This window comes from Pocillopora damicornis, chromosome 10 (assembly GCF_964200805.1).
Source record: "Pocillopora damicornis chromosome 10, jaPocDami1.2, whole genome shotgun sequence".
NCBI lineage: Eukaryota > Metazoa > Cnidaria > Anthozoa > Scleractinia > Pocilloporidae > Pocillopora > Pocillopora damicornis.
The window spans coordinates 17411470-17433795 of NC_142679.1; the positions used below are offsets into that span (position 1 = coordinate 17411470).

The window sequence follows — 22326 nt, forward strand, 5'->3', positions numbered from 1 at the left end:
TTTTTCGCTTGGAAAGAGGGGTGGGAGGAGTAGGCAAGTCTTGCAGGTGGAGGGGGGGTGTGGGGGTCTCCTGGTTTTCAAAGGGAACGGAGATAGGATCAGTCGTCGCTGACAGAGTTTAAAGTTGGGACCTAAGAAAATTGACTAATTAATCGATTTATTGTGACAACCAAAATGCTATGACCTTTCCATCCCCCTCCCCCCCTCCCCTATCCAGGTGATAAAAATGTGACTTGTTCCAAAGGTTAAGCACCTTAATCAACAGCACCTCTTCCATAATAAGTGAAACGTGGGTTACTCTTCAAGTTTTCCGGACTTGTTTCGTTTTATCATCATACAGTTTACTTTGGATACTTTCATAATACAGTTTGTGTGTAGTTGTTTACTCTGTCCGAAAAGGTCATCTTGATTCTTGATATCGTACAAAGGTGAATATGAAGAAGCCCTGAGAGTTATGAGAGTTGCCGTTGTTTTCCCCCGATTTTGGAGCAATCCCATGTTTTTTTAGAGGGATTTGTTGTGGCCAATAGAGTATAAAGGGGGATCGGAAGTGTATGAAACGTTGGAAAAAAATATCACGGTGTTATAACAGAGGCATAACACATTCACGTGTTACCTTCAACTCTCTCGAAAACCTCGTCCGTGCTTAAGTCAGTGTGCAAAGACGAACTGAAAGCCACGAAAAACAAAGCAACACCACTCAACAGAATGGGGCAGAAATGGAAACCAACTAGATGTCCTCTCATTCTGTAATTTGAGAGAAAGAAAAACAGATGACAAATGTCGCGCTTTCCCTTTTTTGATGCAACAAGTAGTTTTGATTGTGAATTTAGGGTTTTGTTAATTAACAATTGGTTCATACATCAGCGTGCGTTCATCGAGATATGAAGCACGCGGGAAGTTTAGAGAGCACTCAAGAAGCTAGACTCTAAAAGCTAAATCTAGCTTCCTGAGTGCTCTCCAAACTTCCCGCGTGCTTCATATCTCGATGAACACGCAGCTGACATATGAGCCAATTGTTTTATAACATTTTCAACCGTTGGAAATTTTTGCCCGAGGGATTTGTTTGCTGACGTCATGAGCGTGCACAAAAGGAATATGAAGCACGCTCGCGCAATTGAATTTGATTAGACAAATTCACTAGCTATGTTATAACTACAATTTTTCTGACTCGGCGAAAGAATACGAGCGCTTTTTAAACTACCAGCTCATATAAAGGAACCTTCCCTGCTAAGGATTAAAACTTGTCCGCTGGCTTGCACAAGTTACTCAACTCAGTGCCGAAATGACAAACGGTTCAGCGTGAAATGCCTAAAGCTGTCGGGAAATGGTTGATAGTAGGCCGCAATGGCTTAGTATCGCATCAATCTACTCACCGTTGAGTGAAATGGTTTAGCGTGACGACGAAAGGTTTAGTACAAACCGAAATGGTTCAGTAATACAGCAGTTGGCTTTCGCCGTAACCGCCAAAAATACAAAAGTGAAATGGACAAGTCAAGCTTTAAAGAAAACAGTCTCTATGGGGTCTACATCACAATACTATAGTTTTTAAAGATTTTAGGCGCCCTTTAGTAGTTTCGTCGTCTTAAAACAATGAATTACTTTATTACGTTTCCTAGCTATGATTCTGACTGTCGAGACTTTAAATGTGCTGTTGCGTAGGATGATGAATTTTAACTTTATTCTTTATTTATCTTGAGGGAGTAAAATGGAGAATTCTTACCATGGTCACACGTAACCATGGTAAGAATTTTCCATTTAAAGCACAGCAGTTTTCACTATAAACTATTTATAACCATGTAGTTTTTAGCTATAAAAGCTATAAAATTGTTTTGAAGTTTTTAGGCGCCCTTTAGTTGTAGATTCGTCGTCTTAAAGCAATGAATCACTTCATCACGTTTCCTAGCCATAGCTCTGACTCTCTAGACTGTAAGTGCGCTGTCGCGTAAAATGATGCATTTTATCTGTATTTTTGTCATTCCTTTTATTTCAGATTTTTATTTTATCTTGAGGTAGTAAAAGGGAGAATTCTTACCATGGTTAGGCGTAAGGCCGGTAAGGATTAAATTAAAAACTAGAAAAATGAACGGACAATCCTGTCTCAACAATTAGCTAAATACAACAAACATGAGTCGTAGCTATTATTCGTTTACAGTATTTTGTCACGAACAATCGAGCAAATCTGCACGCGAGGCATCGGCATTGTATTACTGAGAGAACATAGATACCATTGGTCTTTAAACATGCAATGTCCAGTTTCAACCTCTTAGCGAGGTTGTTGATCGTGTGAGTTCAGTGGACTTCCTGACACAGAGACCTTAGATATGGTAGGACAACCCCCTCTGTATGGAATGACGACTATTTTAGCCTCCTAATTGTAAACTGCATGCGGTATGAAAAGAGCCCTTACATAACCTGCCCTGGTCCGCCACAACGGCAAAGTTTTCTTGCAAAGGGCACATGACGTTGCTGATATCGAGATTGGAGTCGACTGAAAACCCGAAGGAAAAGGAGCTTATGGGTGCTAAAAGCATAATATAGTTCTTGACTTGTGTGAAGCTCTGAACACAAAAAAAAAAAAAATATATATATATATATATATATATATATATATAATGCCCGGTTATTATGTTTGATATAAACCTCTCAATCATTGAAAATTGAAATTTCTTCGATTGTGATTGGTTACAGTATAAAAACTCGTGTCATGTCTAAAAAGTGGAATAAAACCCTTCCCCAGTCCCTGAGGGGTTGAAGGTCAATATCTGGATGATTATTTTTTTATCGTCCGGGAGATTTCCCAGCTAGCTTCGACCTCTCGTGCTAAGCATGGTTTTTCTCAGTGGCTTCCTGCCATATCAAACAGGTCATTGAAATTTTCTTGTGTCAGTAGTGAACTTTTTTCGAACTGCAAAGTGTACCTTCCTCTTCCTATGGAATTTTTAGTATTCACGCGTGACGCTCGCGATCCGATTAGCTAGCCAATCATGTTTTGAGTCTTTAACTTAACATTGAGGTTGACGTGGTCACTAGTTCGTTTTATTTAGAAGGAAGCAGTTGTGAAAATTTAATCGTTATGTACCTCTCAACTCAAATACGTTTTTTGATTGGATGGTTGAATATGTCACGCGCCGTGAATAAAAATACTCTTACTTTCTAACGTGAGTAAAATTCACTAAGTCCCCGAGGAGACAACAACTTTAACTTTCGACTCTCGCGCGATAAGGTTGTTCACCGTGAGACTGCGGCAAATGTGTGTGCCAGCCTACGTACAAAAAGAGATTTTTGGCAGTTATATTCAGTTTGGGATGTATCAGAAAATATTTTCAAAAATCAAAATCAAAATAACTGGCCCCACGGGAAACAATGAGGATTGCTTTCCCTTCCCCCGAAATGGAAAGAAAAAAAATACTTATAACCTGATGAGTGTAACGGTGCATCTGTCTTTATTTTGCTTTATTCGTTTGTTACTGTTATTCGCACAGTCAAGGGTTGCTTGGTGTACAGATAGACGCAACTAACGAACAAAGACTTTCCAGAAATCGCCGTTTGTGTCATCATTGGTACCAGTGCCATCATCACATTCCATTTTTTTGAGGTCGTCAACGTTATGCAGTTGGACCCTAAGGTGATACTTGTTTCTTTTGAAGACGGGAAACCGGTATAGCCTGTTTTGATCTTCACCATGTCCCCACTTTCCAACAAAGTACTTTCCACTTCCTAGTCCCCAATCTTTGCAAATGCCAGCTAACTTGGAATTGTCATCCCACGTCAATCTCACAAACGAACCACAGGCGTCCGGTTGCTCATCTGTCTCACCGCTGAAGTACTGGACCACAGCTTCACCTGAGCTGTTGGAAGCTGTGACCACGTGGAATGTGCGTCCCTCTTTCTTGCGGCAGTGGAATCTCAGCTGAGTGAAGGACAAGTGTCCTCTGAGCTCTTTCATGGCACTTTTCTGCAGAACCATGTGTGACTTACCTATTCCATGGTATGATGTCTCAACTGACACCTTAGGAGAAGGACTTCCTAACTCAACATTTGACACCAGAAGCCAACCTCCTAAAATAAAACAAACCTAAATTATCTGGTGACATCCAGGTAACTAGAATTTTGGACATATTAAATGGTAACAGGACCGAGTGGAGTCCAATTCGGTCTCTAATCATACGAGTGATTTACAGAATCTTACGACCGCAAAGCGGGAGTCCGATTTGCTAATCACTCGTATCATTACAGACAGAATTGGACGACAAGAAGGCCTGTTACCAATTAGTCAAAATTATGACAAAAATTGAGAAAGAAACTAGACACCGGTTATACGTTTTCATAAAAACGAAAAACAACAGTTTACTCGGCGAAATGCGAGACAACAGCGCGCACATGACGCGTTCTGTCCACTCACACAGGCATGACGCGTTAACTGTCCCTTTAACTGTCCTGTTACACTGTTCAATTACAAATATGACAGGTACACTGCCCTATTAGTGTTCAAATCGGCTGGCTGATGATAACCAATCACTTTCGAGAATTCTGCTGTAGTATTGATTCAAAACACAAGAAGGATCTTGGTAGAGAAAGCAAGAATAGCCAAGACCAGAACGTTTCGAAAACAACTGCACCAAGTCAAATATACTCCTGTTGAAGTTCTCGTGTCTCAAAAAAACAATTCATTCTCTTACCACCATATCTTGACATGTCACAATAGACCTTCAAAGGGTTTCCACTCTTCTCAGGGTCGATCCAATACTCCCCGTCTCCTTTGGAGTGTCCAGAGTCCAGAATTTCTTTACAGGAGAAGGCCGGATGAGCAGAATCCCAACCTCGTTTACCTGCATAGGAAAAGGGAAGAATAATCATTTGAAACGAGCAGAGGATCAAACTAAGAAACAAAACACGCCACAGAGGTCTTATTCCATAAGTAGTTCCTTTCGCGTAATTATTAGATAGCTCTTGATTTTATAAATCTTTGTAGGATCCATAGCATCTTTCAATTCAAACTAAGAAAATGAAAAACTTGTCGTTATAAGGAAAAGCAAGAGATTTTTAACTTCATATTCTCTCGGGAAAGATTATACATGGATGTACACGTGACATGAGAGAGCTCTGAAAAGCGCTAATCAGAAGTAAGAAATAGGTCACCATTTTTGACTTGGCCATGGAAAGAGGAGGTGGGAGGGGTGGGAGAGTCTTGGGGGGGATAACATTTTTTCCAAGGGAATGGAGAGGGGATCAGTTGTCACTAACAGAGTTTAAAAGTGGGACTAAAGAAAATTGGCGGCCAATGAGGAAGATCGATAGAATAATTCGGAACATTACGGAAGGATCAGGGAAACTTTATCGTGACAACCAAAATACTCCGACCCTTCATACCCTCCCCCTCCCACCTCCTCTAACTTTTCCATAATGTTAAGCACCTTACTCAACAGTACCTCTTCCATAATAAGTAGAACGTGGGTTACACCTCAGGTTTTCCTGACTTGAATTTTTGGTTTGATTACTCAGTTGACATTCCTTCTTTATATCACTAGCATCGGATTTGCTGTTGTAAGATTGGCAGTTTTCATCTCGAAGGCAACTCAATCCACAGCTTATTTCGTCAGCATATAATGTCTTGGTAATGTGACCAATTAGCTCAAATCCTTGAAAAACAACACAATCGTGTTTCATGTTCTCATCACTCAGTTTATTTTGGATACTTTCATAATACAGTTTGTGTGTAGTTAACTACCCTGTCTTAAGAGGTCATCTTGACTCTTAATATCGTTCAAAGGTGAATATGAAGAAGCCCTGAAAGTTATGAGAGTTGCACGTAGAAAATTCCTGTTGTTTTTACCCAATTTTAAGGCGATCTTATATTTTTTTTTCCAGGGCGAACGGCTGTGGCTAACAGAGTATAAAAGGGGAAGAATGGAAATTAACTACCAATTAGGGGGATTGTAAGAATGTCACAGGGGGGGAGGGATCAAAATCTGTGTCATCCGATCCCAGTTTTCGCCCATGGCACTTGAAACATTCACATCCCATCGGAACAAAATATCACTGTGTTGGGAGGTATAACACATTCACGTGTTACCTTCTAGTCGCTCGAAAACCTCGTCCCTGCTCAAGTCAGTGTGCAAAGACGAACTGAAAGCCACAAGAAACAAAGCAACACCACTCAACAGAACGGGACAGAAATGGAAACCAACTAGATGCCCTCTCATCCTGTAATTTGAGAAAGAAAGAAAAACAGATGACAAATGTTGCCCTTCTCCCTTCTTAGATGCAACAAATAGTTTTGATTGTGAATTTAGGGTTTTGCTAGTTACACCTTGTCTGACTCAGGGAAGGAATACGAGCGCTTTTTAAACTACCAAGTCATATAAAGGAATCTTCCCTGCTGAGGATTATTTCTTGTCCCCTGGCTTGCACAAGTTACTCACCCGATAGTAAGTAAATACATCAAGTTTCTCACTCACACTCACCTTCCTTTTGTTACTTTTCCTCGACTTTTCTTCTCACGTTTATGCGGTAGTAAAGGCCTTTTGTATATATACTTCTCACTCAAACATATTTATCGAAGCGGCTGACTATTCAAGATTGATGTTGTTGTCAAAGTTAGAGAGTAATCTTCTTCTGAAGTTTAAATTAAGCAATTTTCTCCAAATTGAATGACTTGGTTACTCCTTGAAACCAATATATTCTTACCTTCAGTTTCTTTCCACTCCTCTCGTATTTTTCTATTGAAAAACTCTTCCATCAACTTTTCATACAATTTTAATGAACCTTGGGTAACAATGAAAATTATAGAAATGAATAGGAACAGCTTGAGAACCCATACATAAATTATGCATGGGTCAGTTTTGCACGAAGTACTGATCACGACTCGACTTTTCTTTCACGTTTATGCGGTAGTGAAGGTCTTTTGTATATATACTTCTCACTCAAACGTATTTATCCAAGTGGCTTAATATTCAAGATTTATGAAACCAGTATATTCTTACCTTCAGTTTCCTTCCACTCCTCTCGTATTTTTGTATCGAAAAACTCTTTTATCAACTTTTCATACAATTTTAATGAACTTTGAGGCAATGATTAAAAAAGAAATAAATAGAAACAGCTTTATGCATCAGTGAACTTTGCACGAAGTACTGATCACGGCTTGGGGTTAGCGTTTCTTTACATTTGAGTAAAGCGTGAGGGGATTTAGCTAGAAACAAACCTAGATTACTCGGATTGTTTTTATTATGTTGTTATCAAAGTTGGAAAGCAATCTTCTTCTTAAGTTTAAATTAACCAATTTTTTCCAAATTGAATGATTTGGTTCCTCCTTGAAACCAGTATATTCTGACCTTCAGTTTCTTTCCACTCCTCTCGTATTTTTCTATTGAAAAAATCTTTTATCAGCGTTTCATACAATTTTAATGAAACTTGAGACAATAATTGAAAAAAAAATAAAAAGAAACAGCTTGAGAACCCCTTTCGTAAATCAAGCAATAGTCAGCTTTGAACGAAGTACTGATCACGACTAACATTTCTGATTAACATTTCTTTACATTCGATTAAAGCGTGGGGGCGTTTAACATTAATAGAAACAACCTCGATCATTCGGATTTTTCTTTTTTTTCCGAACCTCTTTTCTCTTGCACAAGGATTTCTATGAGTATCGATTGGTCGCATTCGGGATCGATGACAACTTTTTCCCACCATACAAAGCGAAATTCGCCTAATAAAAATGAGCTACAGGATGTAATTTCAACAGAGAGAGATGAAAAGTGACAGATTTCCTTCTCACCTTCTAACTCGTACATTTATGAGTCACAATTTGTAGATATATCTGCTGTACCATACATGTATTTCTGTGTTCCTATTTTGGACTCGTGCACGTTAAAATTGGCAACAGAAGCCAATATGCTGGGAAACATTTGTTTTTTCAGATGTCCTAATCATATCTCATCTTTTGCCCTCTAGCTACCCTACTAATAGTGTTTACTTTCGCTTCCAGACAATTATAATGTAGACACCTGGCGAAGTTGGTAAAATAAGTGACTAATGACCGACTCCAAGGGATACAGTGAGTTTGTTGCCCTGGTAGGGCAAGGTAAAGCAATCCTCACTGTTTGCCGTGGGGCCAGTCACTTTAATTTTCATTTTTTAAAGTGTTTCTCATACATCCCAACTCGAAAATGACGGCAAAAAATGATTTTTATAGGCAGGCTGGCACACACATTTGCTGCGGTTTCACGGTGAACGACCTTATCATGTAGGAGTCGAAAGTCAAGTCGTTGTTTCCCCGGGGGCCTAGTGAATTTTGTTTATCCTAGAAAGTAAGTGTATTTTGATTCACGACTCACGACATGTTCAGCCCTCCAATCAAAAGACGTATTTTAGTTGGCATTGCATCACGTGACAGTTGAAAGTCAAGTCATTGTTTCCCCGGGGGCCTAGTGAATTTTTTTTATCCTAGAAAGTAAGTGTATTTTGATTCACGACTTGCGACATGTTCAGCCCTTCAATCAAAAGACGTATTTAAGTTGGGAAATGCATAAATGTCGCGTTCAGAGCTCTCTACAAGTCAAGAATTATATTATGCTTTTAACACCCATAAGCTACTTTTCCTTCAAGTTTCAGTCGACTGAAATCCCGATATTAAACGTTGCCGTTGTGGCGGACCGGAGTAGGCTATGTAGGAGCTCTTTTCATACCGCATGCACGTTTACAATTAGGAGGCTAAAATAGTCGCCATTCCATACGAGGGGATTCTCCTATCATATCAAAGGTTTCTGTATCAGAAAGTCCACTGAACTCACACGAGCGACAATCTCGCTAGGAGGTTGGGACTGGCCATTGATTGTTTGAAGACCAGTGGCATCTATGTTCTCTCAGTGATGCAATGCCGATGCCTCGATCGCGAGCATGACAAAATACTGTAAACAAATAGTAACCAGAACTCATGTCTGTTCTATGAGTTAATTCTCCAGAGAGGATTGTTTATTCACTTTTCCAGATTTATATTTAATCCTTACAGGCCTTCGGAAACGAAAGAGTTCTAAAAACTAATCTGAATGCATCCGCTTACGGAATAAGATTGACAGAAAAATTGATCCGTCAGTTGAATCGACAAATTCTCACCTGTACTGATCTGTAAATAACGTCTTTCTGATTTTCAAGATCTCGAGGAAGTACAACATGATCTGAGTCACTCAATTCACAATAGTACGTTTCATCCCCCATTATTCCGATGTTGATCGACATACAATCATCCTCTAAATAACACTGCAATTCACAATCCTCTGGCGATTCTTTCACATGCACGCTGATTACGTGATCGACAGACAAGGCGCTTCATTCGACTGAGAATTCAAACAAGAGCGTGCGACATTCATCTCCTGATAATAAATGCATACGAAACGTCATTCGCTCTAACGAAGGTCTAACACTCAAAACGTCAGCTTTTAAGCTCTTTATGGTGGCCAATTTACGTTAATAATTAAGTTGATAAAACCAAATTATTTTTTCATACTTCCCCACCGACACAGCACTACTGTTTCTCTCAAAACTTACCCCCTTTATACTTCAGACAAAGTTCCTCTTGCTCTCGAAAACTTGAACGATTTGACTTTGAAATGGATGAAATAACAAATTGTCAGATTTAAAAAAACACCTTGCCCTAATATTTATTTATATTCACGCAGAAATCAGTATATTTACATATTCCGTGACTAAACAAAAGGGAAAGGCTAACTCTTCGAACCTTAATTGTTCTTTGAAATTAGTAAAGCAACATAAACTACTACATAGAAAACCGTGTTTATCTCATTGACTCCTTTAGGATGCGGTGCGGTGCATGTAAAATTATAACTACATGATACAAACGGTGGAGCACTGTCGGTAAGCCTACCACAAGGAAGAAGCGAGCGCCAGACATGTGACCTAACTAGATGTTTGAGCGCTTAAACGTCGTGCAGCTGGTCACGGTGACGGCGCATTTCTTGTGTTCGTCTTTGTTTTGATTATTCGTTTGTTAAAGTTATTCGCACAATCAAGCGTTGCTTAGGGTACAGACAGCTCTGAGACAAACGCAACTAACGAACAAAGACTCTCCAGAAATCGTCGATTGAGTTAACAGTCTAAGAGGCGATATCATCGCATTCCATGTCGTTGAGGTCACCAACGTTATTTAAGTGGACCAAAGGCGGGAAACCGGTATAACCTGCTTTCAATTCTCCACGTCCTCACTTTCCAAAAAAGTACTTTCCACTTACTAGCCCCCAATCTTTGCAAATGCCAGCTAACTTAGAATTTTCATCCTACTTCAATCTCACAAACGAACCACAGCCATCCAATTGCTCACCTGTCTGACCGCTGAAGTATTGGACCACAGGTTCACCAGAGCTATTGGAAGCTGTGACCATGTGGAATGTGCGTCCCTGTTTCTTCTGGCAGTGGAAGTCGGTCTCAGCTGAGTGAAGAACAAGCGCCTTCTGAGCTCTTTCATGGCACTTTTCTGCAGAACCATGTGTGACTTACCTATTCCATGGTATGATGTCTCGACTGACACCTTAGGAGAGGGGCTTCCAAACTTAACATTTGACACTAGAAGCCAACCTCCTAAAATAAAACCAGCCTAAGTGATCTGGTGACATTCGTGTAACTAGAATTTTTTACATAAGAATAATGGTAACAGGACCGAGTGGAGTCCAATTTGGTCTGTAATCATACGAGTGATTTACAGAATTGTACGACCGCAAAGCGGGAGTCCGATTTTTTTTATCACGAGTATGATTACAGACAGAATTGGACAACAAGAAGGCCTGTTACCAATTAATCAAAACAATGACAAAATTTGAGAAAGAATCTAGATATCAGTTATACGTTTTCATAAAAACGAAAAACAACACGGCGGAGTGCGAGACAACAGTGCCCGCACATGACGCGTTCTTTTCCCTCATACAGGCATGACGTGTTAACTGTCTCTTTAACGGTCCTATTACACTGTCAAATTGCAAGCATGACTTGTGTGCTGTCCTGTTGTGCTCAAATCGGCAGGCTGGTGATAACCAAACACGTTCGAGAATGTGAAGTTTATATGAAATAATTCATATTTGTACTGCGGTTGTAGATGAAAGTGAAATGTGATCATCGCAGTAAATTTTCCAATTTAAGCAATTGGAAAGAAGAAGCCTGAAAAAAGTCAGGGCTTCAACGGGATTCGAACCCGTGACCTCCGCGATACCGGTGCGATGCTCTACCAACTGAGCTATGAAGCCACACATTGGGAGCGAGGTCAATTTATTGAGTTCATATCTTCCCGTGCAGTGAAATGATGTGAAGTTTATATGAAATAATTCATATTTGTACTGCGGTTGTAGATGAAAGTGAAATGTGATCATCGCAGTAAATTTTCCAATTTAAGCAATTGGAAAGAAGAAGCCTGAAAAAAAATCAGGGCTTCAACGGGATTCGAACCCGTGACCTCCGCGATACCGGTGCGATGCTCTACCGACTGAGCTATGAAGCCACACATTGGGAGCGAGGTCAATTTATTGAGTTTATTTATTGAATTTATTCAGTTGGTAGAGCATCGCACCGGTATCGCGGAATGAATTATTTCATATAAACTTCACATCATTTCACTGCACGGGAAGATATGAACTCAATAAATTGACCTCGCTCCCAATGTGTGGCTTCATAGCTCAGTTGGTAGAGCATCGCACCGGTATCGCGGAGGTCACGGGTTCGAATCCCGTTGAAGCCCTGATTTTTTTCAGGCTTCTTCTTTCCAATTGCTTAAATTGGAAAATTTACTGCGATGATCACATTTCACTTTCATCTACAACCGCAGTACAAATATGAATTATTTCATATAAACTTCACATCATTTCACTGCACGGGAAGATATGAACTCAATAAATTGACCTCGCTCCCAATGTGTGGCTTCATAGCTCAGTTGGTAGAGCATTGCACCGGTATCGCGGAGGTCACGGGTTCGAATCCCGTTGAAGCCCTGACTTTTTTCAGGCTTCTTCTTTCCAATTGCTTAAATTGGAAAATTTACTGCGATGATCACATTTCACTTTCATCTACAACCGCAGTACAAATATGAATTATTTCATATAAACTTCACATCATTTCACTGCACGGGAAGATATGAACTCAATAAATTGACCTCGCAGCCAATGTGTGGCTTCATAGCTCAGTTGGTAGAGCATCGCACCGGTATCGCGGAGGTCACGGGTTCGAATCCCGTTGAAGCCCTGACTTTTTTCAGGCTTCTTCTTTCCAATTGCTTAAATTGGAAAATTTACTGCGATGATCACATTTCACTTTCACGTTCGAGAATATTTTACGGTTTCGATTAAAAAACACTGAAAACAGGGATCTTCGAAGAGAAAGCACAAATAGCCAAGATCAGAATGTTCTAATAGAAACTGCTCCAAGTCAAATATACTCCAGTTAAAGTCCTCGTGTCTCAAATAAAAAGACTTATTCACTTACCACCATATCTTGACATGTAAAAATAGACCCTCAAAGGGTTTCCACTTTTCTCGGGGTCGATCCAATACTCCCCGTCTCCTTTGGAGTGTCAAGAGTCCAAAATTTCTTTACAGGAGAAGGCCGGATGAGCAGAATTCCAGCCTCGTTTATCAACATCGGAAGAGGGAAGAATAACCATTTGAAACGAGGAGAGGATCAAACTTAGAAACAAAACACGCCACATAGGTCTTATTCGAAAAGTAGTTCCTTTCGCGTGATCATTAGATAGCTTTTGATTTTGGAAATATTTGTAGTATCCATAGCATCCTTCAATCTCAAATTAAGAAAATGGAAAAGTTATAAGGAAAGGCAAGAGATCATAAACTTTACATTCTCTGAAAAGCGCTGAGCAGAAGTAAAGGAATAGGTCACCATTTTTCGCTTGGAAAGAGGGGTTGGAGGGTGAGCGGGTCTTGCGGGTGGTGGGGGGGTCTCCTGGTTTACAAATGGAACGGTGGTAGGATCAGTCGTCGCTGACAGAGTTTAAAGGCGTGACCAAAGAAAATTGACTGACTCGACTTATTGTGACAACAAAAATGCTGTGGCCTTTCCCTCTCCCTCCTTCCCCCCTCCCCCCACCCCTACCCAGGTGATATAAATGTGACTTGTTCTTAAGGTTAAGCATCTTAATCGACAGCACCTCTTCCATAATAAGTAAAACGTAGGTTACGCCTCAAGTTTTCCGGACTGAATTTTTAGCCAAAATCTGTCATCCGATCCGACTTTCGCCCATGGCACCTGACACATTCACATTCCGTCGGAAAGAGGGATTTGTTGTGGCCAACAGAGTATAAAGGGGGATCAGAAGTGTACAAAACGTCGGAAAAAAATATCATGGTGTTATAACAGAGGTATAACACATTCACGTGATACCTTCAACTCTCTTGAAAACCTCGTCCCTGCTTAAGTCAGTGTGCAAAGACGAACTAAAAGTCACAAGAAACAAAGCAACACCACTCAACAGAATGGGACAGAAATGGAAACCAACTAGATGTCCTCTTATTTTGCAATTTGAGAGAAATAATGTAATGTCTCGCTTTCCCTTTTTTGATGCAACAAGTAGTTTTGATTGTGAATTTAGGGTTTTGTTAATTACACTTTGTCTGACTCGGCGAAAGACTAACAGCGCTTTTTAAACTACCAGCTAATATAAAGGAATCTTCCCTGCTAAGGATTAAAACTTGTCCGCTGACTTGCACAAGTTACTCAACTCAGTGTCGAAATGACAAACGGTTCAGCTAACTGTACTTTGGTTCAGTGACTTGACACAACTGAGAGTAGTGTGAAGTGGCTAAAGCTATCTGCAAATGGTTAATATTAAGCTTTAATGGCTTAGTATCACATCAATCTATTCACCGTAAAGTGAAATGGTTTAGCGTGACGACAAAAGGTTTAGTACAAACCGAAATGGTTTAGTGTTACAGCAGTTGGTTTACGCCGTAACCGCCAAAATTACAAAAGTGAAATGGACAAGTCAAGCTTGAAATGGAACAGTCTATGTGGAGTCTTACGTCACAATCATATAGTTTTTATAGTTTTTAGGCGCCCTTTAGTTGTAGTTTCGTCGTCTTGAAACAATGAATCGCTTTATTACGTTTCCTAGCTATGATTCTGACTGTCTATACTTTAAATGTGCTGTTGCGTAAAATGATGCATTTTATCTGTATTTTTGTCTTTCCTTTTATTTCAGATTCTTATTTTATCTTGAGGTAGTAAAATGGAGAATTCTTACCATGGTTAGGCGTAAGGCCGGTAAGGATTAAATTAAAAACAAGAAAAATGAGCGGACAATCCTCTCTCGACAATTAGCTAAATACAACAAACATGAGTCATATTATTCGTTTACATTATTTTGTCATGAACAATCGAGCAAATCTGAACGCGAGGCATCGGCATTGTATCACTAAGAGAACATAGATACCATTGGTCTTTAAACATGCAATGTCCAGTCTCAATCTGTTAGCGAGATTGTTGCTCGTGTGAGTTCAGTGGACTTCCTGACACAGAGACCTTCGATATGGTAGGACAACCCCATCTGTATGGAATGACGATTATTTTAGCCTCCTAATTGTAAACTGCATGCGGTTTGAAAAGAGCCCTTACATAACCTGCCCTGGTCCACCAACAACGGCAACGTTTTCTTCCAAAGGGCAAATGAAATTGCTGATATCGAGATTTGAGCCGACTGAAAACCCGAAGGAAAAGGAGCTTATGGCTGCCAAAAGCATAATATAGTTCTCGACTTGTGTGAAGCTCACAATAAGGGAATAACATGACTTTTTGAGGGAATATTGTTTATTTGCGCCCGCAAATGACACTAAAAGGGCGCAAATAAACAATATTCCCGAAAAAGTCATGTCATTATTATTATTATTAATAAACAAGGCCAAATGATAGACGATTTTAAGCATTTTTTCGGTAATTTTCAATAAGTTCACTATTTGATTCTTTAATAGCTTGTTCAATCAACACTTACATGATGATTTGAAGTGACTTTGAATTCGTCATTCACTTAGCTTGTATTATTAAAACTCGCATTCTTGATATCATTTGGCCTTGTTTATTGATAATAATGATGATGACATGACTTTTTTCGGGAATATTGTTTATTTGTGCCCTTGTATTTGTCTATCGTCTTTTGCTTCTAATTTGTCCAAATCTTCTAGCCCCAAATCTGAGTTTTGACTACTAATTTCTTCCATTACTTCAGTTTTCGCTCGAAGACGATTCGACGACTGAAAAAACTGCAGTTCAAAACCGGAGTTTCGCAAATGAATGGTTTTCCCGCGCCAACACTAGGCTTACTCTAATTGGTTAAAATCCATCGGATGATGAAGCAAGAACCAATCAGCTGTAGGGCCGATAATGCATTAGCAGCCCGCTGTCAGTCTTTTGCGGCCCGCTGAGTGTGTGTTTTGAAGAGGCCGATTCTCTATTTGGCCGCGTATATTGATAATAATGCCCGGTTATTATGTTTGATATAAATCTCTCAATCATTGAAAATTAAAATTTCTTTTATTGTGATTGGTTACAGTATAAAAACTCTTGTCATGTCTAAAAAGTGGAATAAAACCCTTCCCCAGTCCCAGAGGGGTTGAAGGTCAAAATCTGTATGATTACTTTTTTATTGTCCGGGAGATTTCCCAGCTAGCCTCGACCTCTTGTGCTAAGCATGGTTTTTCTCAATGGCTTCCCGCCATATCAAACAGGTCGTTGAAATTTTCTTGTGTCAGTAGTGAGTTTTTTTCGAACTGCAAAGTGTCCTTTCCTCTTCCTCTGGAATTTTTAGTATTCACGTGCGACGCTCGCGATCCGATCAACTAGCCAATCATGTTTAGAGTCCTTCAACTTAACGTTGAGGTTATGTATCTCTCAACTCAAATAGGTTTTTTGATTGGACGGTTGAATATGTCACGCGCCGTGAATCAAAATACACTAACTTTCGAGGGTGAACTCTCTAAGCCCCCGGGGAGACAACAACTCTAACTTTCGACTCTCGCGCGATAAGGTTGTTCACCGTGAAACCGCGGCAAATGTGTGTGTCAGCCACGTACAAAAAGTGATTTTTACAGTCATATTCGGTTTGGGATGTATGAGAAAATATTAAAATTAAAATTAAAATAGATGGCCCCACGGGAAACAATGAGGATTGCTTTCCCTTGCCCCGAAATGGAAACAAAAACAATCTTATAACCTGATGAGTGTAACGGTGCATTTTTTTATTTTGCTTTACTCGTTTGTTACTGTTATTCGCACAGTCAAGGGTTGCTTGGTGTACAGATAGACGCAACTAACGAACAAAGACTCTCCAGAAATCGCCGTTTGTGCCAACATTGGGAGCGGAGCTATCATCACATTCCATTTTTCTGAGGTTGTCAACGTTATGCAGTTGGACCCTAAGACAATACTGGTTTTTTTTTAAGACGGGATACCAGTATAGCCTCTCTTGACCTTCACCATGTCCCCACTTTCCAACCCGGACCTCTCCACTTACTAGTCGACCCCAATCTTTGCAAATGCCAGCTAACTCGGAATTGTCATCCAACGTCACTCTCACAAACGAACCACAGGCGTCAGGTTGCTCATCTGTCTGACCGCTGAAGTACCGGACCACAGCTTCGCCTGAGCTGTTGGAAGCTGTGACCACGTGAAATGTGCGTCCCTGTTTCTTGTGGCAGTGGAATCTCAGCTGAGTGAAGGACAAGTGTCTTCTGAGCTCTTTCATGGCACTTTTCTGCAGAACCATGTATGACTTACCTATTCCACGGTATGATGTCTCAACGGAAACCTTAGGAGAGGGACTTCCGAACTCAACATTTGACACCAGAAGCCAACCTCCTAAAATAAAACAAACCTAGATCATCTGGTGACATCCATGAAACTAGAATTTTAAACATATTTAATGGTAACAGGACCGAGTGGAGTCCAATTGGGTCTGTAATCATACGAGTGATTTAGTGATTTACAGAATCGTACGACCGCAAAGCGGGAGTCCGATTTGTTAATCACTCGTATCATTACAGACAGAATTAGACGACAAGGAGGCCTGTTACCAATTAATTAAAACTATGACAAAATTTGAGAAGAAACTGGACATCGGTTATACGTTTTCATAAAAACGAAAAACAACAGTTTACTCGGCGAAATGCGAGACAACAGCGCGCACATAACGCGTTCTGTCAACTCACACAGGCATGACGCGTTAACTGTCCCTTCAACGGTCCTATTATACCGTCCAATCACAAGTATGACGCGTACACTGTCCTATTAGTGCTCAAATCGGCCTGCTGATGATAACCATTCATTTTCTAGAATTCTGCTATACTTTTGATTCAAAACATAAGAAGGATCTTTGTTGAGAAAGCAAGAATAGCCAAGACCAGAACGTTCAAATAGAAAATGCTCCAAGTCAAATATACTCCTGTTGAGGTCCTCGTGTCTCAAAGAAAAAAAATTTCATTCTCTTACTACCATATCTTGACATGTCACAATAGACCTTCAAAGGGTTTCCACTCATCTCTGGGTCGATCCAATACTCCCCGTCTCCTTTGGAGTGTCCAGAGTCCAGAATTTCTTTACAGGAGAGGGCCGGATGAGCAGAATCCCAACCTCGTTTATCTGCATAGCAAAAGGCAAGAATGATCCTTTAAAACGAGAAGAGGATCAAACTAAGAAACAAAACACGCCACAGAGGTCTTGTTCCATAAGTAGTTCCTTTCGCGTAATTATTAGATAGCTCTTGATTTTGGAATTAAACGTGGATGTACACGTGACATGACAGAGCTCTGAAAAGCGCTTATCAGAAGTAAGAAATAGGTCACCATATTTGACTTGGAAAGAGGGGGTGGGAGGGGTGGCAGGGTCTTAGGGGGGAATATCATTGTTTTCAAAGGGAATGGAGAGGGGAGCAGTGGTCGCTAACAGAGTTTAAAGGTGGGATTAAAGAAAATTGACTGCCAATGAGGAAGATCGATAGAATAATTCGGAATGTTATGAAAGGATCAGGAAAACTTAATTGTGACAACCAAAATACTCCGACCCTTCATACCTCCCCTACCCCCACCTCCACTAACTTTTCCATGTCATGCACTTCACTCAGCAGTACCTCTTCCATAATAAGTAGAACGTGGGTTACACCTCAGGTTTTCCGGACTTGAATTTTTGGTTTGATCACTCATTCGTGGGGGGGGGGGGGGGGGGATGTCATTGTTTTCAAAGGGAATGGAGAGGGGAGCAGTGGTCGCTAACAGAGTTTAAAGGTGGGACTAAAGTAAATCGGCGGCCAATGAAGAAGATCGATAGAATAATTCGGAACGTTATGGAAGGATCAGGAAAACTTTACTGTGACAACCAAAATACTCCGACCCTTCATACCCCCCCTCCCACCTCCACTAACTTTTCCATAATGTTAAGCACCTTACTCAACAGTACCTCTTCTATGATAATAAGTAGAACGTGGGTTACGCCTCAAGTTTTCCGAACTTGATTTTTTGGTTTGATTACTCAGTTGACATTCCTTCTTTACATCATTAGCATCGGATTTGCTGTTGTAAGATTGGCAGTTTTTATCTTGAAGGCATCTCAATCCACAGCTTATTTCGTCAGCATATAATGTCTTGGTGATGTGACCAAAAAGCTCAAATCCTTGAAAAACAACACAATCGTGTTTCATGTTCTCATTACTAAGTTTATTTTGGATACTTTAATAATACAGTTTGTGTGTAGTTAATTACCCTGTCTTAAGAGGTCATCTTGATTCTTGATATCGTTCAAAGGTGAATATGAAGAAGCCCTGAAAGTTATGAGAGTTGCACGTAGAAAGTTTCCGTTGTTTTCACTCGATTTTGGGGCGATCTCATATTTTTTTTAGGGCGAACTGCTATGGCAACAGAGTATAAAGGGGGAAGAATGGAAATTTACGACCAATGAGGGGGATTTTTGGAATGTCACAGAGCCTTATTTGGGGGGGTGGAATAGTAAAGTTTATCGTGACACAGTCAAAATCTGTGTCATCCAATTCCCCATGGCACTTGAAACATTCATATCCCGTCGGAAAAAAAATATCACTGTGTTGGGAGATATAACACATTCATGTGTTACCTTCAATTCGCTCGAAAACCTCGTCCCTGCTCAAGTCAGTGTGCAAAGACGAACTGAAAGCCACAAGAAACAAAGCAACACCACTCAACAGAACGGGACGGAAATGGAAACCAACTAGAAGCCCTCTCATCCTGTAATTTGAGAAAGAAAGAAAAACAGATGACAAATGTTGCCCTTCTCCCTTCTTATAGATGCAACAAATAATTTTGATTGTGAATTTAGGATTTTGTTAATTACACTTTGTCTGACTCAGCGAAAGAATACGAGCGCTTTTTAAACTACCGAGTAATATAAGGAATCTTCCTGCTAAGGATTAATTCTTGTCCGCTGACTTGCACAAGTTACTCACCCGATAGTAAGTAAATACATCGAGTTTCTCACTCACACTCACCTTCCTTTTCTTACTTTTCCTCGACTTTCCTTCTCACGTTTATGCGGTAGTAAAGGTCTTTTGTATATATACTTCTCACTCAAACGTATTTCTCGAAGCGGCTGACTATTCAAGATTTATGTTGTTGTCAAAGTTAGAGATCAATTTTCTTCTGAAGTTTAAATTAACCAATTTTCTCCAAATTGAATGACTTGGTTACTCCTTGAAACCAGTATATTCTCACCTTCAGTTTCTTTCCGCTTCTCTCGTATTTTTGTATTGAAAAACTTTTTTATAAACTTTTCATACAATTTTATTGAACCTTGGGTAACAATGAAAATTATAGAAACGAATAGAAACAGCTTGAGAACTCATACATAAATTATGCATGGGTCAGTTTTGCACGAAGTACTGATCACGACTCGTTTTACCGACTCTTTACATTCGAGTAAAACGTGAGGGCGTTTGACTTTAATAGAGAAAAACCACGATTATTCGGCTTCTTTTTATTATCCGAACTTGTTTTGTCCTGCACCCTTTATGAGTATCAATAAGTCGCATTTGGGATCCATAACAACTTTTTCCCACCAAACAAAGCTAAATCCGCCTAATGGAAAAGAGCTGCAGGGTGTAATTTCAACTTAAAAAGTTTTTTCAGAAATGAAAACTGACAGAATTTCTTCCTAAGTTCTGATTCGTACATTTATATACATTTAAATAGTCACAATTTGTAGGTATATCTGCCGTACCATTCCTTGCACGTTAAATCTGATAACCAAAGCCAATATGCTAAGAAATATTTATTTCTTCGATGCTCTAACTATTTTCTCATCTTTTGCACTCTAGCTACCCTGCTGATATTGTTTACTTTCGCTTCCAGACAATTCTAATACAGACATCGGGCAAAGTTGGTAAAAAAAGTGACTAATGACCGACTCCATGGGAAACAATGAATTTTGTTTCCATTGCGGGGCAATCCTCACTGTTTCCCGTGAGGCCAGTCATTTTAATCTTTATAATATTTTCTCATACCTCCCAACTCGAATATGACTGCCAGAATTTACTTTTGTACGCAGGCTGGCACACACATTATCACGTGAGAGTTGAAAGTTCAATTTGTTGTTTTCCCGGGGGGCTTAGTGGTTCTTTACAATCGAGTAAAACGTGGGGGCGTTTGACTTTAATAGAGAAAACCTCGATTATTCGGATTCTTTTTAATATCCGGACTTCTTTTGTCTTGCACCCTTTATGAGTATCAATTAGTCGCATTTGGGATCCATAACAACTTTCCCCACCAAACAAAGCTAAATTCGCCTAATGAAAAACAGCAAACAGGATGTAATGGGATGCAACAGAGAGAGATGAAAACTGACAGAATTGCCTCTCAAGTTGTAACTCGTACATTTATGAGTCACAATTTGTAGATATATCTGCCGTACCATACATGTAGTTGCGTGTTCCTTTTTCAGACCCGCGCACGGATCCAAAAATCTGATAACCGAAGCCAATATGCTAAGAAATATTTATTTCTTCGATGCTCTATTTTCTCACCTTTTGCACTCTAGCTACACTGCTGATATTATTTACTTTCGCATCCAGAAAATTCTAATACAGACATCTGGCAAAGTTAGTAAAATAAGTGACTAATGACTGACTCCAAGGGAAACAACGAGTTTTGCAGGGCAAGAGAAAGCAGTCCTCACTGTTTCCCGTGGGGCCAGTCACTTTAATTTTCATTTTTTTTAGCATTTTCTCATACATCTCAACACAAAAATGACTGCAAAAAATTATTTTTTTGAACGCAGGCTGACGCACACATTTGCTGCGGTTTCACGGTGAACGACCTTATCACGTGAGAGTTAAAAGTCAGGTCGTTGTTTCCCTAGGGGCTAGTGAATTTTGTTTACCCTTAAAAGTTGGTGCATTTTGATTCACGGCTCGTGACATGTTCAACCCTCCAATCGAAAAAAACGTATTTGAGTCGAGCATTGCATATATATATATATATATATATATATATATATTGCGCTCAAGAGCTTTTGACAAGTCAAGAATTACATTATGCTTTCAGCACCCATAAGCTACTTTTCCTTCAAGTTTCAGTTGACTGAAATCTTAATATTAACAACGTTATGTGCCCCTTGGAAGAAAACGTTGCCGTTGTGGCGGACCAGAGTAGGTTATGTAGGGGCTTTTTTTATACCGCATGCTTGTTTAGAGTTAGAAGGCTAAAATAACCGTCATTCAGATGGGGTTCTCCTTTTATATCGAAGGTCTCTGTGTCAGAAAGTCAACTGAACTCACACGAGCGACAATCTGGCTAAGAGGTTGAGACTGGCCATTGCTTTTTTAAAGACCATTGGTATCTATGTTCTCTCATTGATGCAATGCCGATGCTTCGCGTGCAGATTTGCTCGATTGTTCCTGACAAAATACTGTAAGCAAATAGTAATTAGAACTCGTGTTTGTTCTATGAGTTAATTGTCGAGAGAGGATCGTTCATTCCTTTTTCTAGTTTTTAATTTAATCCCTGCATGCCTTCGAAAACGAAAGAGTTCAAAAACCAATCTGAATGCATCCCCTTACGGAATAATATTAAGAGAAAATTAATCCGTCAGTTGAATCGAGAAATTCTCACCTGCACTCCTGATCTGTAAATAACGTCTTTCCGATTATCGAGATGTAAAACATGGTCTGAGTCATTCAATTCATAATAGTATGTTCCACAACCCACGGGTCCGATGTTGATCGACATACAATCATCCTCTAAATAACACTTTAATTCACAACCCTTTAACGATTCTGTCACCTGCACGCTGATCACGTGATCGACAACC

General features: G+C 39.9%; 2 protein-coding genes across 2 annotated transcripts in view; both read right to left on the bottom strand.

The window, feature by feature from the left end:
• Window positions 1–22326, bottom strand: part of LOC113678566 (enoyl-CoA hydratase, mitochondrial) — a 148001-nt gene that overhangs the window by 66441 nt on the left and 59234 nt on the right. The window lies entirely within an intron of this gene.
• On the bottom strand, window positions 3424–10397 carry LOC149039175 (uncharacterized). The gene is made up of 2 exons (XM_089184053.1): window positions 10337–10397; window positions 3424–4062 (listed from the first exon to the last, which is right to left on the bottom strand). The coding sequence occupies exons 1-2, from the start codon at window positions 10395–10397 to the stop codon at window positions 3518–3520; spliced, it is 606 nt and encodes a 201-aa protein (XP_089040179.1). The 3' UTR covers window positions 3424–3517.

Excerpts from the sequence above, each read along its gene's own strand:
- LOC149039175 (XM_089184053.1), bottom strand. The coding sequence starts at position 10,397 with ATGGTCACAGCTTCCAATAGCTCTGGTGAACCTGTGGTCCAATACTTC. Across the intron at positions 4,063-10,336 it reads ATACTTCAGCGGTCAGACAG|GAGGTTGGCTTCTGGTGTCA; the intron begins GTGAGCAATTGG and ends GTTTTATTTTAG.